This window comes from Notothenia rossii, assembly GCF_949606895.1.
Source record: "Notothenia rossii genome assembly, chromosome: 3".
Classification (NCBI taxonomy): Eukaryota; Metazoa; Chordata; class Actinopteri; order Perciformes; family Nototheniidae; genus Notothenia; species Notothenia rossii.
In genome coordinates, this window is record NC_136901.1 from 12,580,233 (window position 1) to 12,598,463 (window position 18,231).

Here is an 18,231-nt window from a genome sequence, read left to right on the forward strand (position 1 = left end):
TACTTAAAGTGGACCTATCATGTTATATTTGAACAATATATTGTAGGGTCATACCTATACAAAGTATATAAATATTGTTTTTTTTTTCAAAATACCAAACAGATCCTACATTTTAACCATGCCTCATTTCGCTCCATTTGCTCTTTCCAGCCCTGTTTTTGCAGGGGGCTGATTCTGTGACATAGCTTTAATGCAAATGAGCTGCAGCTGACCACGCCCCCCTGCAGGAGAGGGGAGCGTGCTTTGAGATCAGCTGCTGGGCTCTCAGAAGAAGGGGAGAAAAAGAGATTTCCGTCCTCCGTGTTTTATTCTTATATATTATTATATAGTCATTATTCATTTGTTTTAAAGCTCAATAAATAACAAAGAAGACCTTTGACCGGCACTTTTCTAATTTTGACCGGAAGATTTCAACTTTAACGAACATGTTGACCGGCGAAAACTGAAACTCTGCCACACGGTCCCCTCGTTCCTTTGAAGAGGCGGAGAGGTGGGTGTTTGTCATCTGCTGGTGGACTACCGGAGAGAATTACAGTGCTTGCCTCGACGGGGAGGGATTGCATTGAATTACAGCAGCGGGAGCAAACGCTTGCCTCGGGGAGCGAGAAAAAGAGCCAGAGCGTCCACAGCGGGGAATAAACAGAAGGGCAACCATGCGTGGGAAGTCTTCTTCGCTGCTTTTGTGGCAGGACTACAGCGCCACTTACAGGCCTGGCATATGTACTACAGCGTCTCCAGTGCTTTCGAGCGGCAATGGCCCAACCCCACATTCCCCTGATAGGTGGAGAGTTGGACATATAGGCGGAGCTTCTCATTCCTGACATCAGAGAATTTTCAAATCTGGATCAGTCTGTATCAGATCCGTTGCAGCCCCGTTTTTAGAGATTTGGGTATGGAGGAAAATAGAGAGGGTTGTGTTTTCTGACACTTGGTGAGTTCCCTGACACACCGGGGACACATATTCATGTATAAAAGACGTACAAAAGTGCATTTTGCATGATAGGTCCCCTTTAAGTAAAGGTATCAACAACAACATATACTTAAATTGCTTAAGAAAATAAAAACATTTGTTAAGCTTTATGGCTTATTTCTGAATGAAGTATATTACAATGATTGAATTTGTATTATTGATTAATAAATCACAGCTGGCATTAGTGTAGCTATGTATGATAGCTATATATACTAGGGTTGCCAGAAACTGACCATGATCAAAATCGATTATTCGGCAGCCCTGGCGAATAATAATCGATTATTCGACCAACCCCCAACCCCCCCCCCCCCCCCCCACCCACCGGGAGAGAAAAAAAAAAAAAATCCGACATAAGGAATTCCATTGTTTTCTTTACTGGAACATGTTTAACAGTACAAACAAAATAAACGACAAATAAACCAACATCAACATGATGCAGCTCCTTGAACTCTTCTTACCTGCCGCTTTGTTCATCTTTAGTCGCACGTGTGAGGGAGAGGGGGGGCGGGGTCGGTGTGTAGCGTGCTGCAGCATCAGTCTGCTCTGCACGCAGGCTTCCTCCAAGTTTACAGTAAAACAAACTGGTGGTGTGACCAATGGCCATTTACAATTATTAATACTATTACTATTATTAGCATTAGTCTATATGTTGGTTGAAACTAAGCCAGAAAAAAAACATAAATAATAATAAAAAAATATATAAATAAAATCGATTTTTAAAAATAATATTCGATTATGGAGACTGTAACGAATATTCGAATAATCACTGGCATCCCTAATATATACTGCTGCTAGATATCTTAACTGATATGTATATGTCAATTTATTTTTATTTAGACATAACAATGTGATATATCGGATTGTTTTATATTTTATATATACGTGAAGATAAAAAAAGCCAATTCATAACTTGTCATTTTTTGTCAACTCTGTCTCTCCCCACAGCCACCTCGAACCCATTTTCCCAGAAGCCCCAGCTGTTCAGCACTCTGCTGTACTCCCTGGTTCCCATCATAGGCCTGGCCGCCGTGGTCCTCTTCTCTTTCTGGATGTGGAGGCATCACAAACTGGCCTACCCCGCTGCCCTCGTCCCCACACATGTAAGTCTCAGAAAAACTCTTCAAATGTGAAATGAAACCCTCCAACTAAAGTCCACTCCATGACAACTTTTGCGTCTTCCTCAACCCTCATCACTGTGGTGTGTTTCCAGAGGTCACCTGTCAATCAAACGGTGTGGCAGGGACACTGGTGTCGGCTTTCTTCAAAGTTGCTGCTGATGCAGTTAGGGTTTCTCTTTTAGTCCGTGCTTCATCTGTTAATTGCAAACAAAGAGGAAAAAAGTCAAACGCATCGTTTCCTGCGTCGCAAATTACCCACAGCCCGTAAAATCAAACACTAAAGCTTTCAAAAACACATACAAATAATCAAGATAGGGACATTTAACGCTGTACTTACATAACAACCATTAAATATATCAAACAATACAAGTCAATTGTCATTAGTTTTTGGTGTGAAAAATGAGACACCCAGAGACAGAGACACACTGTGCCCACAGTTTACGTTGAGATAATTGCTTTTTCAGTTCCTTCTTTTAAAGTTGTATTAAAGGAGCCCTGCTTTCCTTTTTACCTTGAGTCTCTTTCTGAGCCAACACTCAGACTGTAGTTACGACGGCTCACATTGTCTCAGCTTTTAATCACACAATTGCGAAATGCAAGTTTGAGGCACATCTGGTCGTGTCGTCGTTCGCTTATTCATTACTCATTCCTTTTTTGCCATCAGGGTTTTTCCATAGCTGAAAAAACATCAACTTTTCATGCCTTCACTGGACAGTTTCATCACCTGTTTTAAACATCTTCTTTAAACATCTTCATCCTCCTAGGGCTGGGAATAACGCTGTTTTGCAGAATTCCTGATTCATATGGTTTTTTTGTTATCACTTCAAGGCGGTTATGAGCCAACAGCAGCAGCAGAGCTATATTCTCTGCAGCTCAGCAGCAAGGGGGAAAAGAAAACCCAAGCAGAGCTTCCACCGTATGGAAGAGGAGTCAGGGGCCTCTGCATTATTGATGAGGCTTTATATAGGCAAACAAAACTAAACACAGAGACGCTCGCAGCTCTGCCTCCGAGGATTGTGGGTGGGTGGGGAGTGCGGGGGCGGGAGTGAGGAGAGACATGCAATTCTTTCAACTTGGTTATTGTATTTGCACAGAGCTAAAGCCGAGCAGGGAAGAGATAAAAAGATAGTGGCACAATGCAATCAGGAAACAAATGCTAATGTGCATCGGACATCAACACTGCTTTATGAAACATCTTACCTGGAGACAAACAAATGAACGACATAAAACAAAACGAGATCATGACCAACGAGGAGTCAGATCAACTCAGAATGCACAGCTGAAATCACAAGGGGGGGGGGGGGGAGGAATTGAAATAACCCGGATGGAAGAAATGAAGTCATGGCGGATGTGTGTAATCGCGTGTGCGTGCAGAAGCATTTAATGCATGAGTAGGTGTACAAGGACAGGAGGAGGAAAGGAGGTCACTCTTACACGGATGTATTTAAGAGTCTGAAAGGAGGTGATGCAGTAAACCCCACCCGCCTGCTACTTGAAGGTGGATAAAACCTTATCTGATACACATCCCAAGGTTATTTTCTAATTGTTTACACCAGGGTTTTCAATAGGCGCTTTCACACCGGAGTGCTTTTACCCGTACTTTTCCCGTTTAGTTTCCGATAGTTCCTGGGATTTTGCGTTCACACCAAAAAGAGAACTTAGTTCATGAGAACCTTTACCCCCTTTTTAGTCCCTGCTAGAGAGGTGGGACTTTGCTGGGGAGAAAAAAGTTCCAATTTCTGATTGGCTGGGCGAATTGCAAACCACGCCCCGTAAAATTCGGAAAGGTTTTTTGAAGCCGCCATTGTATTTGCTGGCATTAGCATTATTAGCATTAGCATTAGCCCCGCGCACCAACGGAGAGATAATAACTTATGGCAACACAAAAGAAAACGTGGGAGCGGTGGAGATGAGGAGGTGTCGGCGTTCTGGCGATTTACTCGGAAGGCTTCAGTAGAAGCTGCTGTGAGTCCCAGCAGCTTCTACTGAAGCCAGTCCCCAACTCCGGAGACTTCCGGCCGGGGACTTCGGGTGGCAGTATACGCCGTGAAGTGGTTTGCGGCCTGCCAGTAAAACCAAAGCGGAAGAAGAAGTGACATCAGCGGCTTCATTTGCGTAATCTTCCCTCAGCGAATTTATTCCGGTGTGAACGCGATCTGCTCTTTAGTTCCATGGGGGAACTAAGTGCTGGGAACTAGGTACGGCAAAGTACTTGGTGTGAAAGCGGCTAATATAGAAGATGGAGAGCTGTGGGAGAGGGACGCAGCAGGAGGGGAGATGTATTTCTATGTTCTTGTTTTGGGGTTGTTGTTGTTGTTGAAGAATGCTCCACAGGCTGTATTTAAAAAAGCAGGGGAGACGCCGGCAATCACTCAAACGGCTCGCTCCTCCAAAGTCACTGCGGACGGCTTCCAGCGATTCTTCCGCCCCTGAGAGCGAGAAAAAAAACCCGTCTGCTCCACCGCAGGTTACTGAGCAACACCTGCCTGATGAAGTCACATTTATATAAGAACTCGGGACAATAAGATGTTTGACATTTGAAAAAGAAAGGTAACGCCTACTGTTAAACCTGACTCATAGCTCCAAGGCATTCTCACACATGTCTCTCGTCAAGCAGAGGAATGAAAATAAAGTCACTAGTGTGCACTAAACAAATCTGTGTGCAATTGAAATGCAAATTATACTTGAATATACGTTTTTATTTTTTAAAGCGACACGAGTTGCATAACAAACCGACTGTCATTATGTTGCGTATTAGCTTATAGCAACTCAATTAGCCCTCAAAGGTAGAATATACTTTATGGATTTAGTCTAAAAGAGCGCAAGTAAGCTGGAATTAACGCACAATACTTACTCATCGATCTTTTGTGTGACAGTAACAAATTGCCCACACTTATTGCTAGTTAGATCTTATGTGTTTCCGTCATAGGTATTTTTCTTTGTTCTTTTGGCTCACTTTCTACATTTAGCCAGCCAAAAAGTTCACAGTCAGTGAAGACAAAGAAAGTGGCTTCCATTATTTTCTTTGCAAGGTAATGAAACATGCAGTCCTCATGATGCAAAAGTAATTGTTCCCATTTAATGATCATTAATAGATTCATTATCACGCCTCAGTGATCTAATTTCGAAAAGAAAGACTTTTCTTGGGACAGACTAAAGGTGAAGGTATTTGAGTTCATACAGGGTTAAACATTTGTAAAAGTGCATCTTTAACTTTCTTGCACTTACTTTCAAGCCCTCGAGCCTTAAGGAGATTAAATCCAGAGAGAAATGCAGAAAACAGTGCAGCTAAGTGACTAAATGGCACGTTGTCATTATGTCATTATGAGGGTGGTCCATCATGGGCTGCATATTCGCCACCAAGCCTCCATTACTAACACCACAGCGCGAAGTGGAGGCAAACTGGAATTGATTGTGTCTGAGTACACAGGCCCACCGCTTTCACACGCAAAGGCCTGCAGCACTTACACTTGTGTCTGGACATTTTTTTTCCACCTGGACGCTGTTTTCTTAATCTATCCATCGATTCTGACCAACATCTCATCAATTGCTTTACTATGGAGCTACTCGCATCTGGGTGTAGCTTTCCAAAGAGCCACTAATGGGAAGTCCAGGTGTCCTGAAAGACTGCTGACTTTTGACTGCTGCGGCTTATTTGTGATTTTGACTTTTTGCGTTTGCTAATTTTTTCTTTGCTGGGCAAACGCAGCTCATGTGTTGCCATGTGAAATGCAAATGTAACATTTACATTGTAGATGAAACTGTGAGCTGGTTGTGAAAGATATACTCGTTTGTGTATTTTGACAAGCTTGGTAATGCTTAACATTCTCCTCAGGGGGTTACTTTAATTTGCTCTCCATTGACTTGTCCCCCCATATGGCTGTGAATAAAACATTGTGTAGGTATTTACTAGAAGGGTGAACACAACATCACATAGTGTCTAATTTAAATAAAAAACATTTCCAATTTTAGAATATCTAGTTTGGACTAATTTCTTATAAGGCATGCTTTGTTTTAAATGTAAGATGTGAAATTCTTTTTTTGTTTTTCTCAAAGTAAAAAAATGGCAAATAATACTTTTAGGAAAGACATATTTTTGCTGTTTTTTGTGCAGTATGATCAGTTTTAATTTCAGTTTAGGGGCTTTCATTCACTTATTTAACTCTCCATTTCTGTGTCTTACATAATCTTTGTGTGTACATTCATGCATCTTCCATCAGGGGGAACTATAAGAACTTTCCTTTTAACACATTGTTAAATCCATTTTCATTTGCTCTGCTTATTAATAGCATCATGTACATTCCTTTATACACCATCTTGCCTTGGTACCATGCTTATTAACCACCTTGTGATCCATGTGGGATTACCTGTTCCTTCATGTGTCCCAGAGTCAATCTTCCCAAGCCTCGGTCTGGAAGGAGAACAAAAGGTTGTTCGGGGACGACCCATCGTTCCCCTGCCCCTATTTCATCCACTAACCGAAGGAAAATAATTTCTCTGTTTGCTTCCTATGCTCCTTTTCAACAAGCACGCCTTTCACATTATGGTGGAGGTAAGAGCAGTTCAATTGAAGTTGAAACTCTATTAGTTTTCCCCCCCTTTTTTTGGGTTCGGAGCTTGCTTTGAATTCTCCACCTCGATCCCAGACCACCATTTTGTTCTTCTCTTTGCAGCTTGTTTTCGGTTCGAAGCCCTTTTTTTGTTCTGCCTGGGTATTATTGCATGGATGGATGTCTTTTGTGTTCCCTGCTGAAAAATGTATTGTGCATGGTGGGAAAAAAAGTGGCGAATGCAGCCCTCCTTTTTTTTATTATATGAATGTCCACCTGTGATGTTTATGTAACGTATTGTGTCTGATGTGACCCAGTTTCCAGAGTGCTATCTACAAGACCTATGGCTCACCATGCAGAGAGACGGGAGAAACTGCAGCATGCTTGTCATCCTTAAATGCAGAACGAGGATGAGTGCAGATAGATTTTTGCATAAGTAGGAGAATTGCCACTTACCTGGAAAAAAATGTTCAAGGCACAGAGTGTAAATTACTTAAGTACAAGAGGAGCGTAAGCCTCTGTAAATGTACTTTGGCTCAAATTCTATCCTTCTAGAGTAGCAGTATGGCTCACAGAACATTTAAAAATAAATATATAATAGGCAGCTCACTAAATAAAAGTCAGTCATGCTGTCAGAGTTCAGAGCCAGGCTTATTGTGAGCCTTCCAGCTGCACTCTGTTTAAGGTCATGTCAACAACTTTTGATATTACCTCAAGTTCAACAACACAACATGACCTTAAGATGTGAGTTTTGGAGGAAAGCTTCTACGTATTTCTAAAAATCTAACTTAGCATTTTGATTCACTTCACCTAAACCCTGGACAAACCAAACCAGGCCTCACGGATCAGTTGTGATGTAACAGATGAAGGTGTAATCCGATTAGGCCATGGGAGATGGTTGAGGGTTGGGAAGAAGGGCGTGAAGCAGCAGATTCTGTCTTCCTGTTTCCTGCGGTCTGCTGACTCAGTGTAATGCGCCCCCGTCAGAGGCTACCGTGATCGGACACGGTATCCGGTAACTCCCGGATACCGTGCTTTTCAACCTCATCGGGATCATCTGAAATGCCAGGAAGTTGTCACCATGTGGAAGACATTGTAACATGAAGCCCTGCTGGTGTTCAGGATCAAGCCATCACCATCAAATCCGTCATCAAAATCACATCTCGGTTGCCCGGCATGTGCAGGAATCTTCCCCTGGCTTTATGTCTAACGATGACTTGCATTGTACCGTTAGGCAACACCGGCATGTGGAGCACGTCTATCGTCATTTACTCATTCGCATCACGATCGGACGCACTGCCACATATTTGGCCGCGCACAATGGATGCACAGGAATTTGTCTTTGTGACATTTGTGCAGACATACTGGTGATTCTGTGGGAAAGATAAGACGGTGCGAGAATGACTGATTTATTAACCACATCGTCACCAGTATCAGAATGACTTTAACCCCAAATACAGACATTCATTTTATTTTAAGGCTTGACCCTGCCTTTTTAACAGTTCTCCACTAACAACCTGCAATATTAACAATCCACCTGAGGATCTTTTATATCATTCATGAAGATACCCTGATTACAACACTGGAGCTTTTCTCTGTTTCAGACTCATTTATGACTTGCGTTATCAAACAACAATCTTTTTCCCATCCAAATCATGATCCGAATTTGAAACACTTTGAATGACTTTGCTCGATAAACATGCAGGCATTTGAATGGAAATGTAATAAATTGCTACAGAACAGCAAGCACTTCTTGTATTGGCTGAAAAAACACAGCCCTTGGATAAAACTCTAATTTTCTCCACTAAATCCTGATCAGAATAATAACCGCCTTAGACTCAGAAGAATGTTTTTGTTACATTTTCTGCCCATGGAACAGTGATGGCAAAGGGAGTCATTTTCCCTGACAGTATCACAGCAGGTGTACCCTTCTGGTTCTGCTTTCCCTCGCACTTTCCTGTTATTTAATTGCTTTTGGGACAGAATATTCTCTCCCTTTTTATCTCTGTTGTCGGCTCACAGTTTCCTACTGTTGGGCTAACAGTTGGATTGTGAAGTGTTGGATAACAACACCATTAACACACCAATAGTACATATATATTGTGCAAATTGTCTTTCTGTTATTGGGATCTTTTAAATGGATCATGCAAAATATATAAAACACAGGAAGATAGAGTGACCAATAGAAACATAATTATTATAGTCTTTACAATATTACAAACCGTATATTTTGACAATTCTACTGTTATATACTTGTCGTTGGAGTGACTTTCACTTAAAGTCTTGCATCTACAGTTCACATGAGCTTGTTTCTAATCATAGATATACCCTTCAAACGTTCAAACCACCAATCATTTCTATGTTATTTTATCTATCTTAAGTCCATTCAGTCTCAATTATTCTTAAAGCTCAAACAGTGCTGATACATGACAGGGTTTCCAAGTATATTTACACAAAATGTTGGAAATTACTAACTTGGACTAGTGCATAAATTAGTACGAGTCTCTAGCTAAACTCGAAGCTAACTTTGTGGTAAGATGAAGTCAGAGAAATGTAAATACAGCCCATTTTCTGATCATTACTTCATTATCTTCTAGTTGTTTGCTTTTAGGATGGAAGACAACTGTACTTTTTTATTCAACTCCTCCTCAGGGATACCTCCAAAGAGTGTATTCTCATGCTTACTAAACAACAGAACAGATAGATTCCTTATTCAGTTGGTACTTTGTGTTCTGGAAGATGTTTTTTAAGGGTGGCAACTTGGGACTGCTTGTGCCGCTCTGTAATCCAACCTCAGCTGCTGCATTGTGGGTAATTTCCCCCCGTCATTTGGCCGGCGTTCAGTGTGAGAGCAGAGCGTACAGACAGCAGGTCTGCCTCGCAGCTCTGTGTCAGAGGAGGGGAAGCCTTTAAATACACACTCCAATCCTCCATTCCCCCTTCAACTGGAAGGCAGTGTTTCCACGAACAAAAAAAGTGTTTTGCTTGATTCTTGTTTATCTGCAGCTGCTTCTACACGGATAGTAGTACAAACTCCACTCCTGCATTAAACTTTGTCACTCATTTGGAGTAATTTGGTAATTTCATGAGTTAAAAAACAATATTTATTAGGTTTTGCTAGACTTCTACAGCAATGCTAATTTTACTAAAATGAAGTTACTTATTTAACATACATTAGGCGCTTTCACACCAAGTACTTTGCCGTACTTAGTTCATGAGAACTTATTTAGTTCTGATGAACTAAAGAGCAGATCGCGTTCACACCGGAATAAATCCCTGGGGGAGGATTAGGCAGATGAAGCCGCTGACGTCACTTCTTCTTCTTCTGCTTTGGGTTTACTGGCAGGCCGCAAACAACTTCACGGCGTATACTGCCACCCGAAGTCCCCGGAGTTGGGGACTGGCTTCTACTGAAGCCTTCCGAGTAAATCGCCAGAACGCCGACACCTCCTCATCTCCACCGCTCCCATGTTTTATTTTGTGTTGCCATAAGTTAGTCTCTCTCCGTTGGTGCGCGGGGCTAATGCTAATGCTAATAATGCTAATGCGAGCAAATAAAATGGCGGCTTCACAACAGTTTTTGGGAGTTTTACGGGGCGTGGTTTGCAATCTGCCCAGCCAATCAGAAATGGGAACCTTTTTTCTCCCATGAAAGTACCTGCTCTCTAGCAGGGACTGAAAAGGGGGTGAAAAGGTTCTCATGAACTAAGTTCTAGTTCCGGATTTTTTTGGTGTGAACGCACATTTTCGGAACTACACTGGGAAGAGTACTCCGGTGTGAAAGCGCCTAATGTATCAGGGCAGTCCACACAATCTTAACTTCTCCAGGATTAAATGCCAAACTAGTGTTTTTATTTAATATTTCCAATACTTAAACATCCAAATCCAGTACCATGGTGTACCAGTAGGCATGAATAAGAACCTATTAAACTGAACAATCTGTAAAGGGATTCTTTCGGTATAAAATGGCACAATCTCATGTTGCACCTAAGACACTTTTCACTTATCTTTCAAAAAGGAAGTACCTTCTTTGTGTGTGAACTAAAGGTCACTTGGTTCATTAACCACACACACTTTGAAATGGATCAAATCAAAGCTATAAATGCTACTAAATGACACAGAGTTTGTTTCTGGTGCCACAATGGTCTTGTCAGGACAGGCAGTTTCAAATTATTTGCCTATCACCAGTGTTTAGAGTGGGTCGGTGCCAAATCCTCTACAGTAAATCAAACGGAGCGTGCTGCAACTCTTTTCCTCAAAAGAGAGCTCATCTCTGTGTGTTGGATTAAATCTGTAGCAAACCTTTAACCCGAAAGGGGGCATGTTATTGGACGTGAGATTGACAAGCTCTTGTGAAATATCGTCACGCTGTTTGAATGGATCCTGTGGGCCTCGGGGTCTGGTAACGTGCTGCAGCTTATCAAGCACCTTCAGTTCAAGTAAAAACATGAGCAAGGGGGGGGAAATATTTCTTCCAGACAACAGCGATACAACGGCGTGGATGTGAAGACGAGATTTTTTACAGGAGCATATCAGCTTGCTTCAAAGGCCATCAGTCATGCGCTGGTCTGTCTCCTCTAACTTTTATCCTTTGAAAATGTGACTCCCATGCTTCTTTTGAACCTCTCTCCTCGCTCGCACTCTTGTCCTTCCTGTGGAGTCACATGTGAAAGTGATCAGCTTAACCCGATGACCATCTGTGTTTAACCCACTTTACATGTGGAACACTTGCTTTCACTTTTGTTTAAACGGGATTAGCTTGAACGCTCATGACGCATGATGATTCACCCCCCTCTATGTTTTTATTTTCAACCCATTTTCAAATCAACCTGCTTCATATTCATTCATGTTAAGATCTTGAGGTGACTTGCCCACTTTTGCATCTTCCACTTCCACTTTACGCTTCTGTAAACTCACGCTGATACAGCCCTGAGGGGTTTTAGTTGAATTTAAAACAAATTAAACCTGCTACATACGCTGTGTCCTAACTGCCAAAAAACACTTCAGTTATGACAATACTGAAGATATACATTCAGCGCTTCCTGAAGCACAATTTCAAAAGTCATTTAACCATAAAAAATAAAGCAGAAAAGCAACCAAGCACCACAACATAAAAAAACATAAAAAAATGGGCTATTAAAAAAGTGCATTATCACATAAAATTACATTCTTAACGTTGTGATTTAAGGTGTCAAGCTGAGGGCTTCACGATTAGGGATGATGACAAGAATAAGGAATAACACTGTGTTCTGTCTTTTTTTCTCTGCCCTCTCTCTAAAGGACCCCGGACCCTCACCCCCGTCCCCCATCCTGGGACACAAGCCGCTGCAGCTGATCGAGGTGAAAGCCAGGGGGCGCTATGGGTGTGTGTGGAAGGCCCAGCTCCTCAACGATTTTGTGGCCGTTAAAATCTTCCCCATTCAGGTATAAGATACTGGATATTTATGTTTTCTTTGACTTGTTTTGTATTTCTTTTCTTATTGTAATTTCACTTTTTGTATTGCTTTTTTGTTCATGTTTTTATTTTATTTATTTATGTATTTCTTTTTACAAAACAGAAACTTATTTCTTTACAGAGAATTAAAGAAACTAGCCTTATTGTTTGCTTATAAATAAATATTTAAAAAAATCAGCCAAATGAATAATTAAACTAATGAATGTAAATGAATATTAATGCAAATATCATACTAATTGGAAAACACAATATGTTCAGATTAGGCTTCAAGCCCCTTTGGAGACGTGTGTAGACGATGAAAAGAAACAGAAAGCTCATAAAAAATTCAAAAAACAAAACAAAACATAAAGGCTTATTTGAATCCCGTTTCAGAAGATGATCTTGTCGCTGATATAAAATGTAACTGTGGACATATTCCTGACCTTTATGAATTATTTCTACCTCTGCTTCTCGCCACCTTACTTGTCTTGTACGATTCATATTTGATTCTTTCCTTAACTATTGATGACAGAAATAACATCTGCACGTGTCTCCCCGCTGTAGGACAAGCTCTCGTGGCAGAACGAGTACGAGATCTTCAGCCTGAGCGGCATGAAACACGACAACATCCTCCACTTCATCGGAGCGGAGAAGAGGAACAATAACCTGGACCTGGAGCTGTGGCTCATCACCTCCTACCACGATAAGGTATGCAGTCCGTGACAGAGCTCCAATGCCTTTAAAGTTATTCTTTATTTTTTATTGAGTCATTTTCTGTTTTATACGTTTTGAGCTGCTGACTTTTTGAGCTGCAGGTCGACGCAGGAAATAACATGCTGAATTATTTTTTGTTATCCAGTTTAATAGCAAAGCAATACACACTGTCTCTTTTCAAATGTAACACGGTTAATTGAAGACTTTTTTCACATTGATTATGTGCAAGAGAAGTTCTAAGCACTCTTTTTACAGTACGATAAGACAGAAATGTTCCATTTGCCATTTGCAACACCAACAAACACATATATTTAAGACAAGAAACAAGGAAACAGACATTTAACATAACATTACAATCACTGTAGACCAATGTTTCTCAAACTTTTTCATACCAAGGACCACTTAGCCAATAAAATAACACTCGCGGACCACCTAACTCCACAAATATCCAAAATCACATCGTTTTTTCTAGAACAGATGACAAATCGCCGGGAAATGGTACAAACAAGTGGCAACATGTGTGACGAAGGTGTTGCACTGGACTATATCATGCAATGAAACTTAAGCTCGCTCCATTGCTGAGATATTCCCGCGAGAGTGCGGAAAGCTTTCATTTATTTCAAATGTGAAATGTTACCAATATACTCACGGACCACTAGGGGGCGCTCACGGAGCACCAGTGGTCCGCAGAGCACACTTTGAGAAGCACTCCTGTGGACTATATGTCCAAGATCCTTTGACGTAGATTTGATCTGGGATTAATCTCCATATTTCATTTTAGGATTGACTTCAATCTAATCTAAGCAAATCCACTGGAAATATAAGAACAAATTAGGATATTTTAACACATGAACTAGCTTTACTTTAACAATTCAAACACATTAGGGAATGTATTGCTTTAACAAAGTCGCAGAGGGGTGAAAAAGCTGTTAGTGGTGCATCGTTGCATTCAAAATAATTCCATCTAATTTGCAACTAAGACTAAAACTGACAATTAAGCACTCAAGTTTCCACAAATAAATAATAAACGTAGACCTTCCTTTTTCATAAATATGCCGCTGAAGACTCTGACCAGCGTGTGTTCTGGTTTACTCCTGCACAAGTAAACAAATGTGTTTTTTTTGTGTCCATGTAAACACAGTTATATATCCGTCGTAGCCTATCGTTTGGCAGCCCGAGCACGATAACGGTGTAAACACTGGAAGAGGGGGGAAACATGTATGAAGCCTGCACATTGTATTGATTCTGTTAGCAGCCTTAGGAGCTAATCCATAATTACTATATACTTCCTGCTGTTTCTTTCTCTTTTTATAAGCCCTGTTTATCCAGAGAAGGTGGATTTTTGTAAGCCGCGTTGGGCTCTTTGTAGCATTTGGGCTTTTAAGTGCCTCTGTGTTTTGAGGGGTCATTACCGAGGAAGTGGAGAGGGATTCTCTCGTACGCTTCGCTTGCTTGAGTTTCCCAGCCGGGGCCAAGAATTTAAATCACTGAGCTTAAAAAGACTTTCCCTGCGTGAATAAAGATTGAACAATTAAAGGTTGTGGGTGTGGCGACTCTTAGTTATCCACAAATGCGGTTTAAAGGAGTTCTAGAAGAAGGTCAGCAACATATATCAGAACAACATTTGGGTGCCTTGTCAAGCATCCACTGTAATTATTTAGAAAGCAGAAGGCTTTAGAGGACACATAACTTAAATATTAACGTACAAAAAGCCTGTCCTTCCTGCCGGTTTTTCTGTCCGTTTGAGCTGAAACTTGTGCAACACAGCTGGAACACTGATTGCAGAGTTCAGTGTCCTTGACAGCTGATTTATGTCTCCATGTTCGGGGCTTTTGAGAGGCTTTATGTCGAGGTTTGAGTTTCCTTTGCATGCAGGAGCTTGCTTTAAAGGTTGCATGACTCTCAGAAAAACTCCTTGTAACAGAATCTTAGATAAAATCAAATCAAATTGTATTTATATGGCACATTATGACAAAAATACACTTGTGTTATATTATGGGCTTTACGGGAAAGCAAATATGAACAATAGACCATCCAAATGACAAAGATGATCCAGATTTGAACACTTCTTTGACGTCACAGAAGTGGCGCTACGGCTGTTGGGCCAGCTCCACCAATCAGGAGGAGACAGCCACGGACATTGCCGTTCTAAAGCGCTGGAGACGCTGTAGTACATATGCCAGGCCTGTAGATGGTGCTGTTCTCACTGAATCAGCCCATGCAAAGACAGTGTTAAATTGAGCGAAATGAGGAATGGCTAAAATGCATGATCTGTTTGGTATTTTGAAAAATAAAAAGTATAAATATGCCTGATATAGGTATGGTCCTACACTATATTATTCAAATATAGCATGATAGGTCCACTTTAAGGATGGAAAAGTTGTCTGCCTCCTGAACACAAACTGGGAGCTGGTCTGATTGGTCACCTTGTTTTTTTATAATTGAACAGCATTGGAAGTAATGAACAAGCCCAGGTAACACTGGGAAACATTTACTTTTTAAAAAAGGCTACAGAAGTGATCAGACAGAAATATTTCCACATGTTTTGGAGCTGCCTGCCCTCTAGTGGTGACTCCTGCAGCTGCACCTGCTTTCATGAGTGACCTTGTATGAAATGAACATACATTATGTAAGGCAGAACTTGTATAAAGGATAAGAAATGAAACGGGTGCAGCTTGAACATGTACATCTCAGCATTATAATCCTTCTTTGGGAGAAAATTTGATTTCTATACAGCAATATTTAATATAAATCTTCAAATGTGACTAAGAGGCATTTGCCACGATGAAAATGTGTCTTAATAGTACGATAAAAGAAACTGATATTTAAGTATATCCTTGCTGATAAAATCCTAGCAAACCTTCCCTTGATAAAGACAGAATAAAGAACAAATATCAAGGAGATAAATGAGCCGCATTTATCACAGCGCCATTATTCACCAGAACAATCTATGAGCAGGGAGTTGGCCAGAGGACTTCACTGTGGCTCTAAAAGGACACCCAGTGCGTCGTGTTATTTATCACCCTTCATTGAAATATGAAGCTCCATAAATCTATCCCCTTTTTTTTCTCTCTGTGATAAACATCTGTACATTTACAGTATTGAATATCCAACAAGATGTCTTTTACCGCAAGAGCCATTCAGCTGATGTCGTAAAGAATTGGTTTTATTGGTGAAATGCAATACTAGCCACAAGCTAGAGTGACTTTCCGGTCATTACGGATATTGCTGTTACCATGGAAACCTGCTCTGGCCATTACTATACTATTATTTAGCATTTTATATCCCTGCAGTCATTTGATTTTATCGTTTCCCTGACGTCACCCATGTTTCTATATCCTCTTGAGACCTGGGAGAATTTTTTTCATCTCATTAGACGAATATTAGAAATACATTCCCATGAAAACCCTGCTTTATTGACTGCCTCACTCCTGAGAGCTCAATGTTGATACTCCCTAAATAATTCATATTATATATTATATTTTGACAAAGTATATTTTTCCTCCCTTAGCAATTTGTTTCCTGAAAAATGGATGAAAATACAAATAAGCAATTGCAACTGTCCACACCTAAGGAAATATATAATGTGTACTTTGAGTGGCTCAAAAGTTATCATATACTTCAAAGAATTTAAAATGATTTAGTTCATACTCACAATAGAATCTATATAGAATCAAATAGATAGAAATCTTTATAAATTTGATACATTTTAAGACTTTAAATGATCATATGCTTATCAAATGTTAATATCATTTTTATAAATAAAAAACAACATCCTTATAGAGACAAGTAACAATATATATTTGTACATTTGCTCAGTTCACTGCCTGTCAGACAATAAATGTGCAATTCCCACCATTTCAAAAGACACATCCCCATGTGAGTTAATTCCCTAGAAAGCCCAGGACGTGCTTTTCACAGAACATCAGACAAACTGCATGCATGGTTAAAAAAAAAAAAAAAGCCTCAGTCTCCCGCGAGGATAGTTGCCAGGTCTCAGCAGGAGACGAGTGGAAAAACAAATACCTGTACATCACATAGGTCTAATAGATAAATGAAATGACTTCATCCTCCCCAGGGCTCCATGACGGATTTCCTGAAGGCCAACGTGGTGTCGTGGAACGAGCTGTGTCACATCACTCAGACGACGGCCCGTGGCCTGGCTTACCTGCACGAAGACATCCCGGGACACAAGGACGGACACAAGCCCTCCATCGCCCACAGGTGCGTTGCCCAAATATCTCATATAAAAACGGACGTATCATTGTGACTGGCCGCGTGACTTTTGTTGGACTGAATGTGGTTTCTTGTTTGCCTCTCAGGGACATTAAGAGTAAGAATGTGCTGCTGAAGAGCAACCTGACGGCCTGCATAGCTGACTTTGGCCTCGCCCTGCAGTTTGAAGCAGGGAAATCAGCCGGAGACACACATGGACAGGTACAGTTCAACAAGCAGGTGTCAAATAAAATAATAAAAGTTACAGTGCAGTGTTAGATACTTTTTTATTTGTTAAATAAAAGGCAGCAGCAAACAGAAAAGACAACGCTGCCTTTTCTCTCTTATCTGTTCTGTGTCAAACCGGATCCTCTAGGGTTAGGGTTAGGACACGTAGATTTGTGTTTCTGCCAGGTAAGCGAAAAGATTTCTTACGAGCATCAATTTTCGCTGTTTCAGGCCCTCTTTGTGCTGTGTCATGGTTTTATGCTTCCAGTTCAGTTCTGACCTCTTGAGCTGTTCGATCTGAACCTTTAGTTGTAGGAACATTCTCCTGGTTCTTATATATATATATTTGTTTTATTTTAGTATATATTTTTTATATGTTTCTTTAAATTTCTAAATTTTAAAAATGTATATTTGTATTTTAATTTATATGTAAATGTATTTATTAAAAAAAAAAAAATGTGTTTATTATTTATATTTTACATTACCATTTTGTAAACTTAATTGTTCTATGTTGTAATTTTATGATATTTACCTACAGAAATTAATGTTTTTTTTTAATATACAGACAAATGGGCTGTATAACTACATTGTGATTTCTATTTGATTCAGGTGGGCACGCGGCGCTACATGGCTCCTGAGGTCCTAGAGGGCGCCATCAACTTCCAGCGCGACTCCTTCCTGCGCATCGACATGTACGCCTTCGGCCTCGTCCTCTGGGAGCTCGCCTCGCGATGCACCGCCGCCGACGGTGAGACAGAAAAACGCTGCCATTAATAAGTGCACGCTGTGTTATTGAACTCCAGATGAATCTACAATATGACCATGTGGTTGTGTGTTTCCAGGCCCTGTGGATGAGTACATGCTCCCGTTCGAGGAGGAGGTGGGTCAGCATCCGTCTCTGGACGACATGCAGGACGTCGTCGTTCACAAGAAGCTGCGGCCCATCCTGAGAGACTGCTGGCAGAAACACGCGGTGAGCAAAGAAATCCGCTTTGAAGTTGT

The 18,231-nt window shown here is 40.8% G+C and overlaps 1 protein-coding gene across 3 annotated transcripts in view; it reads left to right on the forward strand.

The window, feature by feature from the left end:
- The window catches only part of LOC307034007 (activin receptor type-2A-like), a 44,949-nt gene that overhangs the window by 21,191 nt on the left and 5,527 nt on the right, over window positions 1-18,231 (forward strand). For all 3 annotated transcript variants that reach the window (XM_079672678.1, XM_079672680.1, XM_079672679.1), the window contains 7 exons: window positions 1,916-2,070; window positions 11,919-12,062; window positions 12,637-12,780; window positions 16,865-17,010; window positions 17,109-17,223; window positions 17,839-17,977; window positions 18,072-18,202. In XM_079672678.1, the coding sequence (XP_079528804.1) occupies window positions 1,916-2,070; window positions 11,919-12,062; window positions 12,637-12,780; window positions 16,865-17,010; window positions 17,109-17,223; window positions 17,839-17,977; window positions 18,072-18,202 (974 nt within the window). The remainder of the gene's footprint in view (window positions 1-1,915; window positions 2,071-11,918; window positions 12,063-12,636; window positions 12,781-16,864; window positions 17,011-17,108; window positions 17,224-17,838; window positions 17,978-18,071; window positions 18,203-18,231) is intronic.